Below are 19,527 nucleotides of genomic sequence, written 5' to 3'. Positions count from 1 at the left end.
CACTTGAACAGGGCGTGATTATTGCTCTCAAGGTGAATGGGTCCACGCAACTTTTGAAAGCACCGTTTTTCAAATTGCTTCAGACTAATGCCAAGCAAGGGAATTATTTGAACCCAATTATGGTCAAATATGTTTCAATTAACAACGTGCACAACTGCAAGCAAATCAGATTTGAAAATGTCTCTAGTTTCAACACTTCAAAAAATAAAATAGTAGATACATCCAGGTCTCTATAGTGCTAAAGAATGCATAAACCTGGTGAATGCACAAACTACATCAGTAGATTCTCCATGCTGCCTTTGCCAAACAGAAGTGGGGAGTCTGCTCAGTATTTGTGGGCAAACTGAGATTAGGTTACTATGCAAGGAAAGCATAGACAATGTGCCTTGACTTCTCACGGAGGAAGAAGTTGCAGAAACAAAATAATTGGTGCCATTTATTTTACCTTCTCTAACTCTTTAGTGGGATGATTTTTACCACACCTTCCATGCACGTGCACAAAAGACTTACTGGCCTTTTTTTTTGCTTTGCAGTTGCTACGCGAGTATCAGCCTGCTTTGCTGATACTCAATTTAGCAATATGAAACAATGGTCATTTGTGACAAAGTGCAGCATAGACTGCTGAATTGTTTCATCACAGTGCTCCTACAGCAGCCAATTTTCACGGTTTTCCTGCAACAAACTTTCAATAAGCAATTGGCAATTTGCAAACTGTTATTCCTTTATTCACAAATTCATGAGATATTTAAACGGGCAAAATGGTAGCTTATTCCATTCACCAGACAGATTCCTGCAACAGGGAAACAACCCTCTTACTGGAGCATTATGCAGACTCATCCGATGCCTTGGGGTTACGTACAATGAGGGGTGGTTTCCTCAAAATGTGCCAAATTCTTCTGCAGCTTGGCTGGGCAAGTGCAGGAATGATGCTTCCCCTAGCTGCATAATCCATTAAGGACAGAGATGAGAATAAATGTCATCACCCCAGAAGATGGTGAAACGTTGAAATTCTCTACCCAAGAGGTCCGTGGAGACTCAGTTGCTGCGTATATTCAAAGCAAATGCAATAGATTTTTGGACACAATGGAAATCTAAGGATATGTGGTTGGTGTAGGAACGTGACGCTGAGGTAAATGATTTGCAATTATCGTCCTAAATGCCAGGGGAGACATGAGGGGCTAAGGAACCGACACCTGCTTCTAAGACGTATATTCCAGCTCAGAGAAGCACCTAAAGGTTTCTCAAACAGCCACAACGCTATACTTCTGCCAGTTGGCTGAGCTCCATTTTTCAGCCTCAAAATGAATCCAACGACAGAGAACACGCAAACCCCACGTGCACATCACTGACTGATGCAACTCTTGACTAGCTATGGCAGTCATCTGGAATAATGGACCTGCCATTTATGGGGTGAATTGAATTGAATACATTTTATTAGCCAAGTATGTATACATACAAGGAATTTGTCTTGGTGCTTTGCTCCCTTCTGTCAAGGTATTTGACAGAACAGCAGAGTTACAATTGACAATGAACCGGACTGATGGAATATGCATTAACCTCTGGGAGTTCTCGGACCATCTGCCTGTGTTTACCGCTCATACTGTTTTTCCTGGATTGCCTGCAAACCCAATAAACACCAAAATCTGTTTACGAGATGGGACCCTTGTTGCAATTGTTAGGTGCCACCTAATTAGAAAGAAACTGCAGGTATGAACGAACAGAATGGATGAAACACGGTAACTTGCCACTTGCATTTAAGCTAATGAAGTATACGAGGGTATTACATCATACTAAGTAGTGTTTGGAGTGAAACAAGGTCCCCAGCTTAATTAGTTGTGTTTTTAAAGTAAGGGAAGGAACCAAGGAGCTCAATTTGGAGTGTAATTCATGGCAGGAGAACTCAAACCGATGGAAGGGGACTCTTCGAGGTCCATGGGAACCAAGCCAAGTGTGAATAAAGTGTATCCGGCTGCTGCTACTGGTTAAGCATGTCAGAGTTGGAGATGCAGACGGAATCACCGTGGAGCATCCCAAATGCTGAGAAGTAGATAGTTAATCCTTCCACCAGAGTCTTCAATGCAGGCGGTGGGGTAGCGCTAGTAATAAGTGATAAAATTAGTAGAGATGCGAGAGACAATCTAGGCTCAGGAGTCCATTTTGAAGGTTAGAAACAACAAAGTAGCAGTGCATAGATTCGCAAACTGTAGCCAATTGAAAGAAAAAGTACAAAAGAAACAGGAAATAATTATGGAAGACTTTAATCTTCCTGCTGATTAGGTTAATTAATTTGGAAACGGTAACTGTGAGAATAAATTCAGAATGCATGCAAGATTGTTTCCTAGGTCAATAAGTTTCAGAAGCAACTGGGGAAACAGGCTCTCCTGAATCTGGCAAAGTATAATGAGGCAGGTTAAATGAATCTCAGGATTACAAGATCCTCCAAGAAAGTAGTAATCACAATATGATAGATGTTGTATTGCATACGGGGGAAGACTTGGGCAAGAAGCAACTGAGGTTAACTTATGAAAGGAATTAGAGAGTTATGAGGATAGGGTTGGCTAAATAAAGGCATGCAGTGGCAGACATTGCGAAGTGACTCCTGACAGCCAGCAAAAAAAATATCCCAGTAAAGAGGCAAGATTCCAAGGTAGCAATGAAGCAACCATGGCCAACCAAGGAAGTGACAGGGCATAAAAATAAAAGAGATAAAACAAAAAGGTAACGGTAGACGTTAAGACTGAATTCTGGATCCAGCAAAGGAAGACCAAAAAAAGGAAAATAAATTGAGGACAAACGAGTAAAGGATATTAAAAAAACAGACAATATAAAAAAAACAGTACATAAAGGAAGACAAAATGTACATAAACATTTCTCTCCGCAGAGGATGGGTGGGGAAAGAGTTTTCGGGAACAATGAAGCTATAGAGGAGTTAAACAGATACTTTGCACCAGTTTTTAACCCAGGGGTTATAGGGCGATGGCAGAAGAATGGTGTTGAAGGGAAAGATAGATCAGCCATGAGTGAACTACCGGGGTGGGAGATTGCAACCTTCACGTGGTCCGCCCTGTTTCGACGAATGCAATCAACCCGGTGTGAACAATCAAATAAGATCAAGTAGACCAAGTTGACCTACAACTTTAGGCTGTGCACGCCATATGCAAGAAGAAGCTATGAACTTCCCATTAATACTAAATAAAACTGGAGGAATTAAATACCATCACTAGAGAACAGATGCCAGGCAAACTAATGGGCTAAATGCTGATAAGTCTTCTGGCCCGGATAGCTGGCATCCTCAGATCCAAAAAGAAGTGGCCGCTGAGATAGCGGAAGCATCGGTAAAAATGTTGCAAAAATCCTTAGGCGCCAGAGGATGGAAAAAAATTCGTAATGTGACATTGTTCAAAAAAATCAAGACAAAAACGTAGGCCGTTTTGCCTTGCATCTTGGAAAAATATTTAGATCAATTAAAAGCAAAACATTTGAATGATCATAATCTAATCAGGCAAAGTCAGCACAGCTCCATGAATGGGTAACAGAGTCCGACTAATTTATCAGATTTTTTTCCCAGGGCGTCAACAAGAGTAGACAGATGCATTGTGTTTGGATATTTGACAAGGTATCGTATGAAAGGTTACATCACCAGAGCCTATGGTGGCAGAAGTGACACAGAGGATTGACTAATGAGCTAGCAGCAGCACGTTGTGTCGAGGTGGTCATTTTTAGATTGGCAACCTGTGAGCAGTGGGGACTGTTTACAATATGTATTCATGCATCCTACCATCAAGCCAATTCCTTATCCAATTAGCTGCCACTCCCTGGATTCCATGTGACCCATCCAACATCCCAGAATAGTCTACCATGAAGAACCTTAAAGGTTTTGTTAAAAGTCGATATAGACTATGTCTACTGCCCGACCCTCGTTGACCTTCTTGGTTGCTTCAAAAAATTCAAAGTCACGAGACAAAAAAACTCACATTCGTGAGACAAGGTTTTTGCGAGACCAAAAGGTGCTGCGAACCGCAGAGCAGTTTCCAGCAAGCAATTAATCGATGGAAGTATTGTATGTTAAAGGCTACAAACACAAAGGGTGTCAGGGGTTATAGGGTGATGGCAGAAGAATGGTGTTGAAGGGAAAGATAGATCAGCCATGACTGAATGGCGGAGTAGACTTGATGGGCCGAGTGGCCTAATTCTATTCCTAGAAATTATGGAATTAATCTGTTAATTGCCAACATATCATCTTACCTTCATTATCCATGTCATCCGTCTCATCTGCCCAGCTGACTGGCTTCGAGGGAATGTAGACTGGGGTATTCCCTCCGCCATCCTCTGCCAGAAAGTCGGTCAGGGTCAAAGTCTTTCCCTTTTTCTGCTTCTTCTTCCCTAGAAACAGGAGACAGAATTACAAAACAAAAATTGAAAACCCACTTGCAACATTAATATGTGGCATCAAAGGAAACATTATTTTCCCGCTCGGGTACCTGGGTTGACATTTTGATTGCCTCCTCCACTCCCAAAAAACACAACTGGATGTACACACATTCCCTGGAGCAGGTTTACACAGAAATACTCAATCCTTAAGAACTGCTCCTTAGATAACTGATCAAACAGACACTACCTTGAAAATAACTTTTCTCTGCCAATGAGGTTTAAGGCAGGTTTTTTTTCATTACAGAGCTCCTGTACTGCAACTTTCTACAATGATAAAGGGTGAACCAACATAGGTGGCAGAACAAGAGACAGAAAATGTAAACAGTCTCCATTAGAAAAGGCAACCATGAAAAATAACCAAAAAGCAGTTCAGAAAATAATGATCAATTCCACACCTGTTCCCCATTTCTCGGGAGGGGGGCGGGGAGCTCATATAGGCCCCTTTAAAGCAGGTTTCTAAAGATGAAAAGACTTCAGTGTAAAGCCATCATGAAACTAAAAGACCCAAGTCAGGGAGACCCAACAATGAAAACTTGGCATGGCTCACACCGAGTCTACAGAGCACACGTGTACAGCTTGATGCTTTGCTGTACTACCACATTGGAGAATATACAGATGAATTGTAGATACATGATGTCAATTTACCTCCTTCATGCATCAGCAGACCCATGGTAACTTGCTCAAGTGATCTGCTTTGGGTGCTTGGTCTTCTATGATGTAGGATCTTAAACTCCAATCATATGCTCTTGCAAAAATCACAATGCCTTGTGCTATTTTGGTTACGTATTGGTCCTCCCCAATTTAGGAATGGCCGACTTAAGCCAGCCCATACACATGAACAAGCTTTTGGGACACGGCGGGATGGATTTGACAGCTGCTGTGGGGCTGCAAGCACCTTCTGCTGTGCGGGAATTAGATTAGATTAGATTCCTTTATTGTCATTCAGACCTTTCGCATGGTTCGCAGACGCATTTCTGACTCATGAACTGTTCGGGTTGTGAACAGTTCACAGGAACAGAACCTTGCGGTAACCTAGGGTGGACCTGTAAACTCTCTGGTATGAAAATAGAATCTCGAATATCAGAGTTAGAAGGAGTCCAACATCAATATATAGGCAAGCATGTATAAACTGAAAGAGAACCAAACTTTAATAGAGATTAAGAATGAGAATTGAAGTCATCAAGGCTTATCCAGCTTACATGTAAAGTTCACACTGAATGAAAGGTGACAGTGTACCATAATGAAATAGTGTTCAGGAAATAAGATTCAGGATTGAATACATTTTTCATTTTTAAATAAAGGGCAGGAATTGAAGAATGAACAAACCTGGTCCAAAGCAGTTCTGCTGCAAAAAAGAGCTCAAAGTACAAGTAGTTTGCAACTGAGGTAATCAAACCAAAGATGAAAAAAATTCTTAAGTAGACAGGCACTCACTTCAATTATTCTAAATTATTACATTTTATGCTTACAACCAAATGACTGCACAGATGCTTTAATTATGTCACAACCAATGCTACCTTTTCAAACAATTTTATTAAACTGGTCTTATCACGCGACAACAAATAATTACAGTTCCAAATCGATCAACAGATCACTCTTTCGTGAAAGATGGTAGCTTGGGTAGGCCTAAACCACCAATTTATCTGCAGTTATAAAAACTTGCCACTCATAGTCAACTGCTCACGGTAAGCATTCTCTGTTACAGTAAACCAAGACTTAAGAACACAATGCAAGTTACAAGATGGCAAATATAAATCACATTGGAACTGCACAGTGCCCCATGTCTCAGTCCTTTCTGGGATCACAGCCTGCCAGATAATAAAACCTGCTGGGTCTCATTTCCTATATGTTGTCACTGACCCTTACGGTAACGTTTTAAAACAATTCACCACAAACTGCAAATCAACTCTTGGGGAGTTGCAAATAGGAAAAGTTTGTATAGAATTAACTGCTTCAGGTTCAAACAAAAAAAGTTTGAGGTTCTCTCTCTCCTTTATAATTGGAATATTATTATGCTCTTGTTCTTTCCTATTCTTTTTGGACTCCACTCCGCACTGGACCACTTGGACAATAAAAATACCTACGTCAGGCTGTTGTTTATAGACTACAGCTCGGTCGGTGTTTAATACCATCATCCCTTCCAAGCTGGTTACCAAGCTCACGGAATTGGGCCTCTGTGCATCCCTCTGCAATTGGATCCTTGATTTCCTCATCCACAGACCAGTCTGTTCGAATTGGAGGAACCACTTCATCCTCAGTAACAATTAGTACGGGAGCACCTCAAGGCTGCATGCTCAGCCCCCTGCTTTCCTCACTCTATACCCATGACTGCGTAGCCGGACATAATGCGAGCTCCATCATCAAGTTCATCTACGACACCACTGTGGTTGTACAATTCACAGATGGGGACAAGTCAGAGTATAGAAGTGAGATCGACCGAGTGACCAAATGGTGCCAGCACAATAACCTGGCTCTCAACATCAGTAAGACTAAGGAACTGATTGTGGACTTTGGTAGGAGAATGATGAGGATGTACGATCCTGTTCATATCAATGGGACGATGGTGGAGAGGGTCAATAACTTCAAATTCCTGGGCGTGCATATTTCCGAAGATCCTTCCTGGACCCAACACACCGATGCAATTATAGAGAAGGTACATCAGCGACTACTTCCTGAGAAGATTACGAAGATTCGGCATGTCGAAGAGGATTCTCCTAAACTTCTACAGGTGCACGGCAGAGAGCATTCTGACTAGTAGCATCATGGCCTGGTTCGGCAACTTGAACGTCCAGGAGCGAAAAAGGCTACAAAAAGTTGTGACCACTGTCCAGTCCATCACCAGCTTTGACCTCCCCACCATCGAAGGGATCTATCATAATCTCTGCCACAAAAAGGCAGCCAAAATCATCAAGGACCCACACTATCCTGGCCACACACTCATCTCACCATTGCCACCAGAAAGAAGGTCCAGGAGCCTGAAAACTGTAACGTCCAGGTTCAGGAACAGCTTCTTCCCAACAGCCATCAGGCTATTAAACACAATAATGAATAAGCTCTGAGCTCTGAACTGCAAAACACTATATTATTATTTGCTATTTGCACTATATGTTATTTATTGAACTTTTTATTTTTTTCTCTTCCCCCGGTATGTACTATGTTTACATATTTACATATTCTGTTGTGCTGCAGCAAGTAAGAATTTCATTGCCACATCCAGGACATATGACAATAAAACATTCTTGACTATTGTTATAGGTCTCATTGCATTATTTCAAAACAGCAGGGGAATCTTCCCCACAGAGACTAGGCCACTATTTATCCCTTAATAAGCATCAATAAAAGAGGGGGGGACGGGGGGTCATTATTGTTTAGCTGCTGCAGGATCATGCTGTCTGCAAACTAGCTGCTGCATCATGCGTATTACAACAGTGACTGCACTTCAGTTAAGTATTTAATTAGCTAGAAAGGTGTATTGGGACTTCAAGATCATAAAGCTACTGTATAAATGGCAGTTTCTTTTGGAATAGGTACATTAAAACCCATATCTGGACTAGTTTACCCAATGCACAAACTTCAAAATTCGTAACCCTCTCATATCTTCCCTTTTCTAACATTGAAGGTGCAATCCACAGGCAATAATTATCACAACAAACATAATCATAAGTAGGGGTGTGGTGTCGCACTTTAGGTTCAACCCGTTAAATTTATTATTGCACATTATACATCTTTAAGCTTTCATTTCAATGAATTGCTAATTTAAATGAAAAAGAAAATAGATGTATCAAACTGCAAAATTAGTGGAATGTGGCATTTTATTTATTGACAATAGACAATAAGTGCATTAGAAGGCCATTCCGCCCTCAAGCCAGCACCGCCATTCAATGATCATGGCTGATCATCCCCAATCAGTATCCCGTTCCTGCCTTCTCCCCACATCCCCTGACTCCGCTATCTTTAAAGAGCACTATCTAGCTCTCTTGAAAGCATCCAGAGAACCTGCCTCCACTGCCCTGAGGCAGAGAATTCCACAGACTCACCACTCTCTGTGAGTAAAAGTGTTTCCTCTTCTTCGTTCTAAATGGCTTACTCCTTATTTACAGTATTGTAAAGCTCTGCTGAACCAGCAGACATTTATGTACATATTCATTCAACCACAGTCCACATAAATATTTGCTTTTATCTGCTTAGAACACTACAGCACAGGAACAGGCCCTTCTACATATAACACCTAGTTAGTGGCGGCGCCTAACGGCAGCGGCTCGACTACAGTCGTCTGTCTTTTTTTATTTTTGTCTTGTTCAATGTATGTCTTGTTAGGTTTTATTATTTTTTTTAGCTGTGTATATGTGGGGGGGCTGTGGGGGAAACCGTTTTAAATCTCTTCCCTGTGCAGGGACCCGACTATTCCGTCGGGTCTCGGATGTCGTTTGGCCTAACATCGTGGAGCTGGCGGCGACCTCCGGCCGGGACTAACCTGAGGGCTCCAGTTGCAGAGCCTGCGGAACTGACATAGAAACATAGAAAATAGGTGCAGGAGTAGGCCATTCGGCCCTTCGAGCCTGCACCGCCATTCAATATGATCATGGCTGATCATCCAACTCAGTATCCTGTTCCTGCCTTCTCTCCATACCCCCTGATCCCTTTAGCCACAAGGGCCACATCTAACTCCCTCTTAAATATAGCCAATGAACTGGCCTCAACTACCTTCTGCGGCAGAGAATTCCAGAGATTCACCACTCTCTGTGTGAAAAATGTTTTCCTCATCTCGGTCCTAAAAGGTTTCCCCCTTATCCTTAAACTATGACATCGCGGAGCTGGCCAACTTCGGAGCGGGAAAAGCTGTGGTGGCGTGCGGCTGCGACCCGACTTTTGGAATTCGGAGGCACCGGCCGCAGACCCGGTGGACGGGAACATCGGGAGCTCCAAGTCCCTGGTGGGAGGCCGCTTTTCCGAGCTCCGCAACGGCGACTTCTCCCGCTGGAATCGCAGGTTTAAGGACATGGAGCCGGGGCCTAACATTGCCCGGCGTGGCTTAAACGGCCTCAGGACTTACCATCGCCCGCCAGGGGGCTTTAACATCGGAGCCCCAGTTCGCCTCGACACTGCAGTTGGACTGCTGGACCACGGGAGAAGGAATAAAGGGAAGAGATAAAGACTTTGCCTTCCATCACAGTTGGAGACTCACTGTGATGGATGTTTATGTAAACTGTGTTAAGTGTGGGTCTTGGATTGTTTTGTAATGTAAAAAAAAAAAAAAAACTGTAGAAATGATATTTCGTTCAAACCTAGGTTTGAATGACAATAAATTGCATTCTATTCTATTTATTAATACTGATTTGCTTTCTAATTTTTGAGTAGCCTTACAGAAAGTGACCACCCTACAGTTTTACCCTTGGAGCTCCCTATTTGCTTTGACTTTGGAAACTGCCCCGGAAGAAGCACTCGTGATACAAAAGGGCACGTTACAATAGGAATTCAATGGAATCAGCATTTTTATTATTATAATAGATACTTCTAAACAGCTTTTTAGTTGGGAAATTAGCTAGGAATCAAACATCTCTCGTCAATATTTGTCTTCACGTCACTCCAGATACAAAACCCACCATTTTATCAATAATATGCAGCAAAAATATACTTCTCTAATTGTTAAAAATAACAAGTTTTTTGAAAGACGAATTCGATAGGAACAAACAACTATCTTGCTAACAAAATGCCATTACAGGAATGGTTCCCAGCACGAATCATGCATTGAATAACGTAACTGCTCATAGTTTAGTCAAGTAAGGTGCCCCAGTTCAACATACAGCTCTTTGAAACAATAACAAGTTAGTTCAATCCTATCAGTTAAATAATAACTAATCCTATTTTCATTTTTTACTCCTTGAAGCTTATCAAGTGAAATAATTGTTATGCTGACAATGTTTGTTTGGGGTCAGAGGTTAAATATGACTGGTCACATGTGTGAGATCACACAAAAGCATTTTTTTCATAACTCAGTTTTATCTTACAAACTCTTGTGAATTTTAAAAAGCTAGAATGTTCATCTCTTTAGCAGACATGCATTATAGTTCTGTAGGTCGGAAAATAGCAATGAATAAGATTAATCTCTTACAATAATTTTTTGATGTATTACTTTATGTGATGCCATTTAGTAACGCGTGTGACATTTTGGTTTACTTTCCAAAGAATGGCCCAATAGCTGAAAACTGCAATAAACGCGTGGCATAGAATAAATGGGATCTTCCCATGCTTAAATCGAATACAGCAAAAACCACAGAAATATTGCACACTTTAAGACATAACATTTGAAGGCTTAAAGACATGACAATATTTTTTGGAGGAAGTGGTGTGTAATTGTGTACAGAAAACAATGGTTAGGAATGAAAGGTTACAACTTGTACAACAGCAAGGACAGGCACAAATGCTGCAGGATGCTCAAGCAAGATAAACTAATCCAAGGTGATATCTAGATGGCAGCATCATTTCACTGATCAGAATTGTTTCAACTTTGCCACAGGACAATGTTATGAATTATTAGCACATTTTATATTCATTTATTATTAGTGCACCACGACTTATGAATTTAAAGTGGAGTAGGAAGCTACTTGCCCCCTCAACCCATTTAATAAGCCCACTGCATTCTGATCTACCGATGCAATCTTTCACCCTCATGCTTATCAAATATCAATGTACCCTTGCTTTAAAAAAAATATTCAAAGACTGCTTCCACAGCCTTTTAGGAACAGGTCACCAGCTGCAGTAACATTCATTCTGGTGGACTGCTGGAGTAATCTTACTGTTGAGCTCATGCTCAACTTTAGCCTACATTCAAGTTTAGTACTAGGAATCTGTGGAACATATTAAAACAAGGCTCACTGTTTCTTCGATGCTAAAAAAGACAAGTTGCACAAAGTTTGGCAGAAGATTACACTTATACTTGGATTCTATTGAATTAACAACTTAAAATGTTACAAAAGATAATACAGCAATCATTTTTAAAGTATAAAGCATCAACTACAAATATTTGTGGGAGTAGATATTGTACAAAACCTCCCCAAATCTATTGTCAACATTCTACTGCAGGGGTCTGATAAGTGATCGGTGATCATTCACTCATCTCACTGTCGTCGTCCAGTGTTACATCATATATTTGTGACACGACACTGGGTAACTTCACAAAATGTCTGCTCCCTGATTTTCTCCAACAAGCAATATTTTAAAATTATGACAAACCATCTGAGTCCGCCCATCACTGTGACCACGGAACTCAGAATGTGCTCCCCCTTTTCAAGGAAACAAAAAAACAAATACTGACTGAGTGACTGCTATGTGGAGCGCCAGTGTTCAGCAAACATGGCTGACCCCAAGCTCCCTTTTGCCTGCCAGTTCAATTCTCCTGCCCATTCTAAACCATCTGTGACGGCCTGCATTGTTGATATGAGGTATATAAGAAAACACAAGCTTCGGGAACAGCACGTATGGGTACATTGCACTCAATATTGAATTTGAAAACTTCAGGTAACTTGCTCTCTATTTACATCAGAACTGCCCTGTTCTGCTGTAGGTTATCCAACTATAATAATGGCTGTTATCCACTCTGTTAGCACCACCTGGTCTGCTTCACATTCCGTACACCTCCACATACCTCTATGTTCTCCAATTGCCCTCATCTCATCTCTTTCAAATTTTCTCAGTTCATTTTATATCGACCTTCTCTCATTAACGCATCAGCTAAACTATTTCAAGAGTTTATCCACATGGCAATCCTGAACTCGCCCTTTCAGAAATACGTCCTTTGACCTATCATCCCTCCCTCACCCTCTGCCACTTAAAGCCAACCTGTTTTCTTTCCCAATTCTGGCAAAGTATCTGGAAACTGAAATGTTTACGTATTCTTTCCACAGATGCTATCTGACCTGCTGCTCATTACCAGAATGTGTTTTTATTTCAGATCTCCGGCATCTTCAGCTTTTACTTGAAAAGTTGAGTGCCATTTTAAACTCAAACGCTGGAAGTAAATCCCATGACTAAACTACATCGAGATAAGTTTCCCATTTTCCTTTAATCCTAGTTTCAGAATTAAATTTGTATCCAACCATCTTGCCTCAACTGGAAACCATCTTTTCTACTAGCATTATTCCTCCCAAAATGTTATGTTTAATATTCATACTGTCCTGCAATTTGATTGAACAGGATTAATTCTCTCAACTGCAGAGGCTGAGCATTGACCGACAAATCCTAGGGACTCCCTCTGGACTATAATCCAACTCAGCCTCAAGCTACCTTTCCCAGCTATCACTGACCTGGGCTGCTTTGGAGATTTTATTCAAAACTGATCACCCCCGATTCATACCCAGCCCAGTTATACCTCCTCCTCCTCCTCAAAATCCACAGGCAAAAATCACCGTGGTAGATCAAAGGACACAAAATGTTGGAGTAACAGTGGGCCAGGCAGCATCTCTGGAGAACACAGCTAGGTGACGTTTCGGGTTGGGACCCTTCTTCAGTCCTGGTAGATTTATTGGTTCAGCCTATTCACTTTCTCTTGATTCCACTCTTTCCCTCAAAAAAAAGGTCATCTTGGAAACCATTTGTAAGATTCCCTCTGACACCCCTCAGTCTGCTGAACTCCTATTCTCCTTCCCAGAAGACCTTCCATTGCATATGTAAACCTTTTTAACCTTCTCTCCTGCCATCTCTCAGAGCCCCAAACTTATTGTGCATCTCTCACAGCCCCAAACTTATTGCGCATCCTTCACTTTATCTTACCGTATTTAATACTCTAGATGTCTCCAGTGTAGAGGAGGCCACAAGAGTAGAGTGGGTGACCACTTTTAACAACTCCATTTTTACTGCAAATAATGCAGTCTCCACCAGCAGATGTCTTAACTCATGGTTAAAAAAAACCCTGGATTAAAAATTGACAACAATTCCTACCCCAGCACACCATGAGACACTGAAATGAACATTTAAAACAGGCAGTGAGCTGAGAAGAAATGAAGCTGTCCAAGTAAATAGGATGCAGTTGCAATTTAACCTACGTGTTCTTCCCTGAAACCACATTTTGACTGTCTACAAGATGTACAAGTTAACCCATAACAAAGATGGTTTGAACAAGTCAGGGTTAGGTCCACTGAAGCCTTTGAAAATGTTAAAACAGAATTATGACAAGAGTAAATCCCAATCAGAAATGTTTTAGAACACTGATAAGTTCAGACGTTGTCATGATCAAAATGTTTTTGTTGTGCTAATGGACATCGAAGCTTTCCCGTATCAAACATGACGGTACAATCAAAAAGGGCAACAGTTTTACTGAGAAGCACAAGTATAATTAAAAATAAAAACTTGTATCTGTTTAATCAGTAATATTGAGAAATTTGCACTGAAAGTTCTTGGTCACCTGCAACTTGGCGTTTTGAATCTAAAAGTCAGAGTTGAGAGGAAAGTTGGGAGAATTGCAAAGCAGAAGGAAATAGAAGGCTTTGGCCCCAAGTCTGAGGCTTAAAGACACAGGGGGCCAAGACAGGCAAGCAAGCACAGGGTTGAGGGGGGAATGATGCATGATAAGGACTGCGGAGATTTTTATGGCGTAGAGGGCAGAAAATGGACACTGACAAAGAGAATTTGAAGAATAAAATATGGAGGTGGAAGAGGCATGGCTGAAGTTCTCAGATGAGCGTGACTGTGAAGAAGGATGATGCTGCAGAGTTTGAAGTGGATTTATTTTGTGAAAGATCAGATACATTTCAACACTTGGCTCAGGGTCAAACAGGACACAGTGACTGCAGTCTGTTTCTGCCTGAGACAGAATAGAGTTGCGTTGTGTGAAATTAGTTGCTGAGGGAGTCGTTCCAAAGATGATGTCTTTGGCCTTCCCAATGTTTAATGGAAGGACAATTCTTCTGGATAACGTGATCAGCCAGTAGATGTGATGAGAGAGTTGGCAGCTAGGCAAAGCTGAAGCTTACTAGCAAAAACATGTGACAGCTAACACCATGTCTGTCTTGTGAAAGGGCAGCATGCAGATTTTAATTTAAAAAACAAATGTAAATCTGCAGGGGGTTCTACAGGTGCTCTAGCAATAAACCATTATGCCGCCTTCAACTGGAGAGGTAACAGGAGTAAGCAATTGATCCCTTCAAGACCAATCCAGTATTCAATTTTAACAGTCAATCTCTGATCCTGAGACCAGATATTGAAGATGCCTTGACTCTATTTATCCACCTTGGGGTTTCTTTCACCATGAGCTCCAACAGGTAACAAAAACCTTTCAACTTATTAATTTGAAGTTTTCCCATTGGCACAATGCCACAACAGCTTTTTGGAAGAAAGAGTTCCAGATTTCCAATTAGCTTGACATGAAGTAATGAGCCCTAACACAACCATTAAAAACAGGATAAGCTGTTACATTTTACGACCCCTTATTCTGGACCCTCTGGCCAAAGGAAAGTTTCTATCTATAGTAAAACAACCTGTAATCCAACATTTGAAAATCATGATAGATAGGCACTTAACTCACTGGGGACCTTTGGACTCTACCTACCCCCACCCCCAGACAACGCCAGGACCTCCTCCTACCCCAGGACCTCAGAGCACACCGAGATCCCCCCGCACCCCAAGGCCGCCAGTTCCCACTGTCTCTTGAAACTCACCTGGTTCTGTTTCCACTGCTGCCTTGAGACTTACCAGGTTCATTGGAAAGTGCAAAACTTCTTAGAAAAGTGAATTTAAAGTGCATTGGAGTATCAATTGGGGGAAGGGGGTGGAGTGAAGGGTAGTCCGAAAACAAATAATAGTCTGAAAGGTTGAAGTCTGAAACTCTAGTGGCCTGACAGCACTAACTCCCAAGCTTACTGCATTAACAGAGTCTTGCTGTATCTGTCAAATCCTTTAAATCCCTCGCTCATGTGAATGGCTTTTAAGCTCCTATATTCAAGGTAATATTACATGAGAATCTAGGAGTCTCAAGTTCACTGAACCTTTCTCATGTCAATATCATCCTGGTGATTCTGCATCGCACCCCTTCCAAGGGAATTGTATTCCGAATCCAAGAAATTCACCGGCCTTTTCAATTTTTCTGTAACTGTCCTCATTTGTGATTTCTGCAAACGGGGAAACCCCAAAAATCTCTTCATTAAATTCCTGGCGTGCTAGTTTACAAAAAGAGAGTGAGTAACATCACACACGGAGTTCCGCCCGGCATGTTTTTGTCCATTCGTTGATGACTCTTTGCATCTGTTGTCCACACAATTTACAGTACCACTTGATTACCATCAGAAAACCTGAATATATGCAACTCTTTATTGCTTTATGCTCACAAACTAATGGAACATTGAAGCTCCAGTCAAATCCTGTGGATAGGAATACATAACTATTATCCCTACATCTGTCCATTGCCATATATCCAATTCCCTGCCTGAGTTGATGTTACCTCCAATTCCATACACTTTATTTGCCACTTTTCTTTGAATGGCTGTTAGAGGATAAGTAACATAGCATTACCTACCACGTTGATTTAAAAAAAATGATTTGTTAGATTTAAATTCCATTACAAAATCCACACTAGCCTTTAACCAGTTCACATTTATCCAAATGCTGTCACCACCCATACGGGACTCTAAAAGGCCAACATCATACTGCTTAGCCGTTTTAAATAGTGGAGTCACTGAAGAAGTGGGCAAAGGCAGTCTTATTCAACTGGATTACTGCAAGATATTGGAGGATGATGCGATCAACCGTAACAAGGATCATAAAGGGCACAAAAGATGAGGGTTTGATCCAAAAGGTGATATTATCCGTAACGTATCATTTGTGACTTTGTTCAAGACTATTTGGCGCAGTAGCACAGGCAAAGCCCAAATTAATTACGTTCAAACCATAGGAAAGAAAGGCAGGGATATGGGAGGTGAAAATTATCAAGCTTTTTTTAAGAGAAGTCAGCAGTAGAGTTTGTTTACAATGACTGAATGGTCACAAGCTGTTTTATTTCAGAAGTGTGATCTTGGCAGGTTGGAAAGGGACCGAGATGAAACCAGGAGAGCAAACCACAGCCAAAAATGAAAGAGCAAAGAAGCCAATGGAAGTTGTTGGGTGGTCAATAGTTTACCAGAAATGCACGAGTAGAAAGTGAACCTCATGAATATGATGAGCTTGCAGAGCAAACAACGTGTAGAGAAAAAAATAAATATGCATTCATGGCTCATGCAGAGATCATTGTATTTAGACAGGCGAGGAATATCAAAGGATGCCAGATGTCAGTCTGAAGAAGGGTTTCGGCCCGAAACGTTGCCTATTTCCTTCGCTCCATAGATGCTGCTGCACCCGCTGAGTTTCTCCAGCACTTTTGTCTACCATCCAAGGATGCCAGAGAGATAACTGAATGCATCGTCTCAATCTTGTTCTTGGCAAGGGTGATGGTGGTAAGGGAAGATGTCTGTCTATAGTTGTTGAATGACAACCAGCTGTGTAATTCACACGAAGAATAAGCCACTTCTATCTCATCTTGACTCAATTTACCTGCCTAGTTCCAGATCTCTATTCTCTTAACCAATTAAAAAAACCTACAAGAGATCTAATTGTCCCTGTAGTAAAAGGCTTAAGGAAGAGTTCTGATTTCTGGAGAAAGGCTGATGACCATCCTGAAAGGAAAACGGTTTTAACACAATGTCCCATTGTTCTTGGTTACCTGACCAGCAGAAACAGTTCCAAGATATCTACTATGTACGACTCCTTTAACTTTTTAAACAGCGTAATCAGATTACTTGTTAATGCTTCTAAGCGTCAAGGGACTACACATTTATTTAAGATGGCCTTAAATTAACATTCTATTCCCCAGTTGAATCCATTGTCTTAAGACTTGAAGTAACATTGATTGCAACCATATCACAGGTACAATCAAAGTGGAACAGAGTAAGGGTTCTACTGAAAGGACAATGCTGGAGGAACTCAGCAGGTCAGGCAGTATCTCTGGAGAACATGGATAGGCGACGCATCTTCAGACTTGAAACGTTATATATTCATGTTCTCCAGAGAAACTGCCTGACCCCACTGATTACTCCAGCACTTTTCATCCTTTTGTGTAAACCAGCATCTGCAGCTCCTTGTTTCTAAGGGTGCTACTGGGATTGTCAATTTAGAGCACAGAAACAACCAAGCATTGCAGACATGTTACTCAGTAGGCTAGACAGCATATCCAGAGAACATGGATAAGCAACCCTTCTTCAGACTTGAAACATCATCCGTCCACATTCTCCATGGACACTGCCCAACCCTCTAAGTTACTCCAGCACTTTGTGTCATTGTGTGCATTAACCTGGCATCCGCAGCCCCTTGTTTCCAATGATTCCACTCGTCAATGCGGAGCAAGGAAACAACCAAAAATTGCTGACGTGTTGCACCCAAAGGACAAAGTAATCAGAGATGACCTTGTCTATGTCTTGGGGCAATGAGAATAGAAAGAAAAAACTAGATGTTTGGGAAAAGGTTGTGACCCTGTGTAGGATTTCTATCACAGTGCAATAATACCAGCTGTACTGGTAAAATACTAGTGTAATAATGAAAGCCCAGTGGAACTTTTTTTGAGCTTTAAACGTGCATGTTTTTTTTTTTAATTCCCCCCCCCCAGTTTCCGTTTTCGTGAAGTGCGGCGCTGTCTGATGCCAGCGAGGGCGCCTGGTTAATTGGCAAAAGTTCTGGCGCGGCGTGACAGCTTTGTAGGGCTGAATTGCTGGATCAGGAGTTTGAAGCGCTGCTGCTGCTGCTGGAAATGCGAAGTTTATCTCATGTGGTCGTCGATTCCCCCCTCCTCCTCCCTCCCCCTCCAAAAGCCAGTGCGGCGACGCATGCGCGCGGGCCTGCAGGCAGGATGCATCATGCTCGGTGGGCAGGGAAGGCCGAATGGCCGCCATGGGCCCCCCCCCCTCCCCTCTTCTCCGCCCCCCCATCGTCTTCTCCTCCTCCACACACCCCCCCCCTCCCTCGTTCCTCACCTCCCCCCCCTCACCCTCCCTTCCCCCACCGCCGGATTTACCGCACACGCACCACACGGTCGTCCGTCCCCTCACCCCGCCCAACCCCCCCCCCCCCCTCTCTTTCTCCCCCCCCCCCCGCGCCGCTCTGCCCTCCCCCACAAACTCATTGAAACCCCGCTTTTCGTCTTCATGTCCCCTTCCCCCATCCTCCGCCAAAGAAACGAGCGTTTTCCACGTGCCTCCCGCGGCCGGCACGCTGGTTTTTTCCCCCCTCCCGCCCCGCTCGGCGCCCGCAGCCGCTTTACCTGAAGACGCCATGTTGGAGAATGACCGATGACAGGACCCGGATATGGGCGTCACGTGACGACGACGCCGCCGCCCGGCGGTTGGGGACTGGGGGTAAATCTCATGGTTCACGTTTTTTTTTCTTTTCCCTCGCTCGAACAAACCCATTGAAACCAAAAAAACATCCAATTTTGTTTCAGACACAAAATGCTGGAGTATACCAGCGTTTTTGTTCTCTCTCTCTCTCTCTCTCCACCAACCCCTCACATGTGTTGTAAGCCACATAATATCACAATTGAATGACACAATGGAGGAATTTTATTTTCAATTTAAATTTAAATATTGCAGCAGGTTTTTCAACAGTCAGCATTTCTAGCTCCCCCCCCCCACCATCCTTTTTGTTCATTTGTGCGTCTGACAAAGAATGAGCTGTCACTCGTCAGATTTGCATGTGTAGACCAACTTTGTGTGGTTTAATTCCCCCCTACTTCTTATTTGCATGCTTGGAGGCAGTACAATTTGACCCCCCCCCCCCCCCCAAGACACAAAGTGCTGGAGTAACTCAGGGGTCAGGCAGTAAACATCAGCGGGTCAGGCAGCATCTGTGGAGAACATGGATGGGTGCCGGTTCGGTGAGTGCTGGAGTAACTCAGGGGGTCAGGCAGCGTCGGTGGGGAACAACATGGATGGGTGACGTTTCACAGAGTGCTGTGGAGAACATGGATAGGGGACGTTTCACAGAGTGCTGGAGTAACTCAGCGGGTCAGGCAGCATCTGTGTGGAGAACATGGATAGGTGACGTTTCACAGAGTGCTGGAGTAACTCAGCGGGTCAGGCAGCA

General features: G+C 42.5%; 1 protein-coding gene across 5 annotated transcripts in view; it reads right to left on the bottom strand.

Annotated features, from left to right (window-relative positions):
* eif4ba (eukaryotic translation initiation factor 4Ba) overlaps window positions 1-18,774 on the bottom strand; it is a 41,219-nt gene extending 22,445 nt beyond the window's left edge. For all 5 annotated transcript variants that reach the window (XM_055664477.1, XM_055664482.1, XM_055664479.1 and 2 more), the window contains exons 1-2: window positions 18,707-18,774; window positions 4,246-4,383 (exon numbers count right to left, since the gene is read on the bottom strand). In XM_055664477.1, coding sequence (XP_055520452.1) covers window positions 4,246-4,383; window positions 18,707-18,719 — 151 coding nt within the window. In that variant the 5' untranslated portion in view covers window positions 18,720-18,774. The remainder of the gene's footprint in view (window positions 1-4,245; window positions 4,384-18,706) is intronic.
* Between the last annotated feature and the right edge of the window lie 753 nt (window positions 18,775-19,527).

This window comes from Leucoraja erinacea, chromosome 40 (genome assembly GCF_028641065.1).
Source record: "Leucoraja erinacea ecotype New England chromosome 40, Leri_hhj_1, whole genome shotgun sequence".
In the NCBI taxonomy this organism is placed as follows: domain Eukaryota; kingdom Metazoa; phylum Chordata; class Chondrichthyes; order Rajiformes; family Rajidae; genus Leucoraja; species Leucoraja erinaceus.
This window is presented reverse-complemented; position numbering and strand designations above follow the sequence as displayed.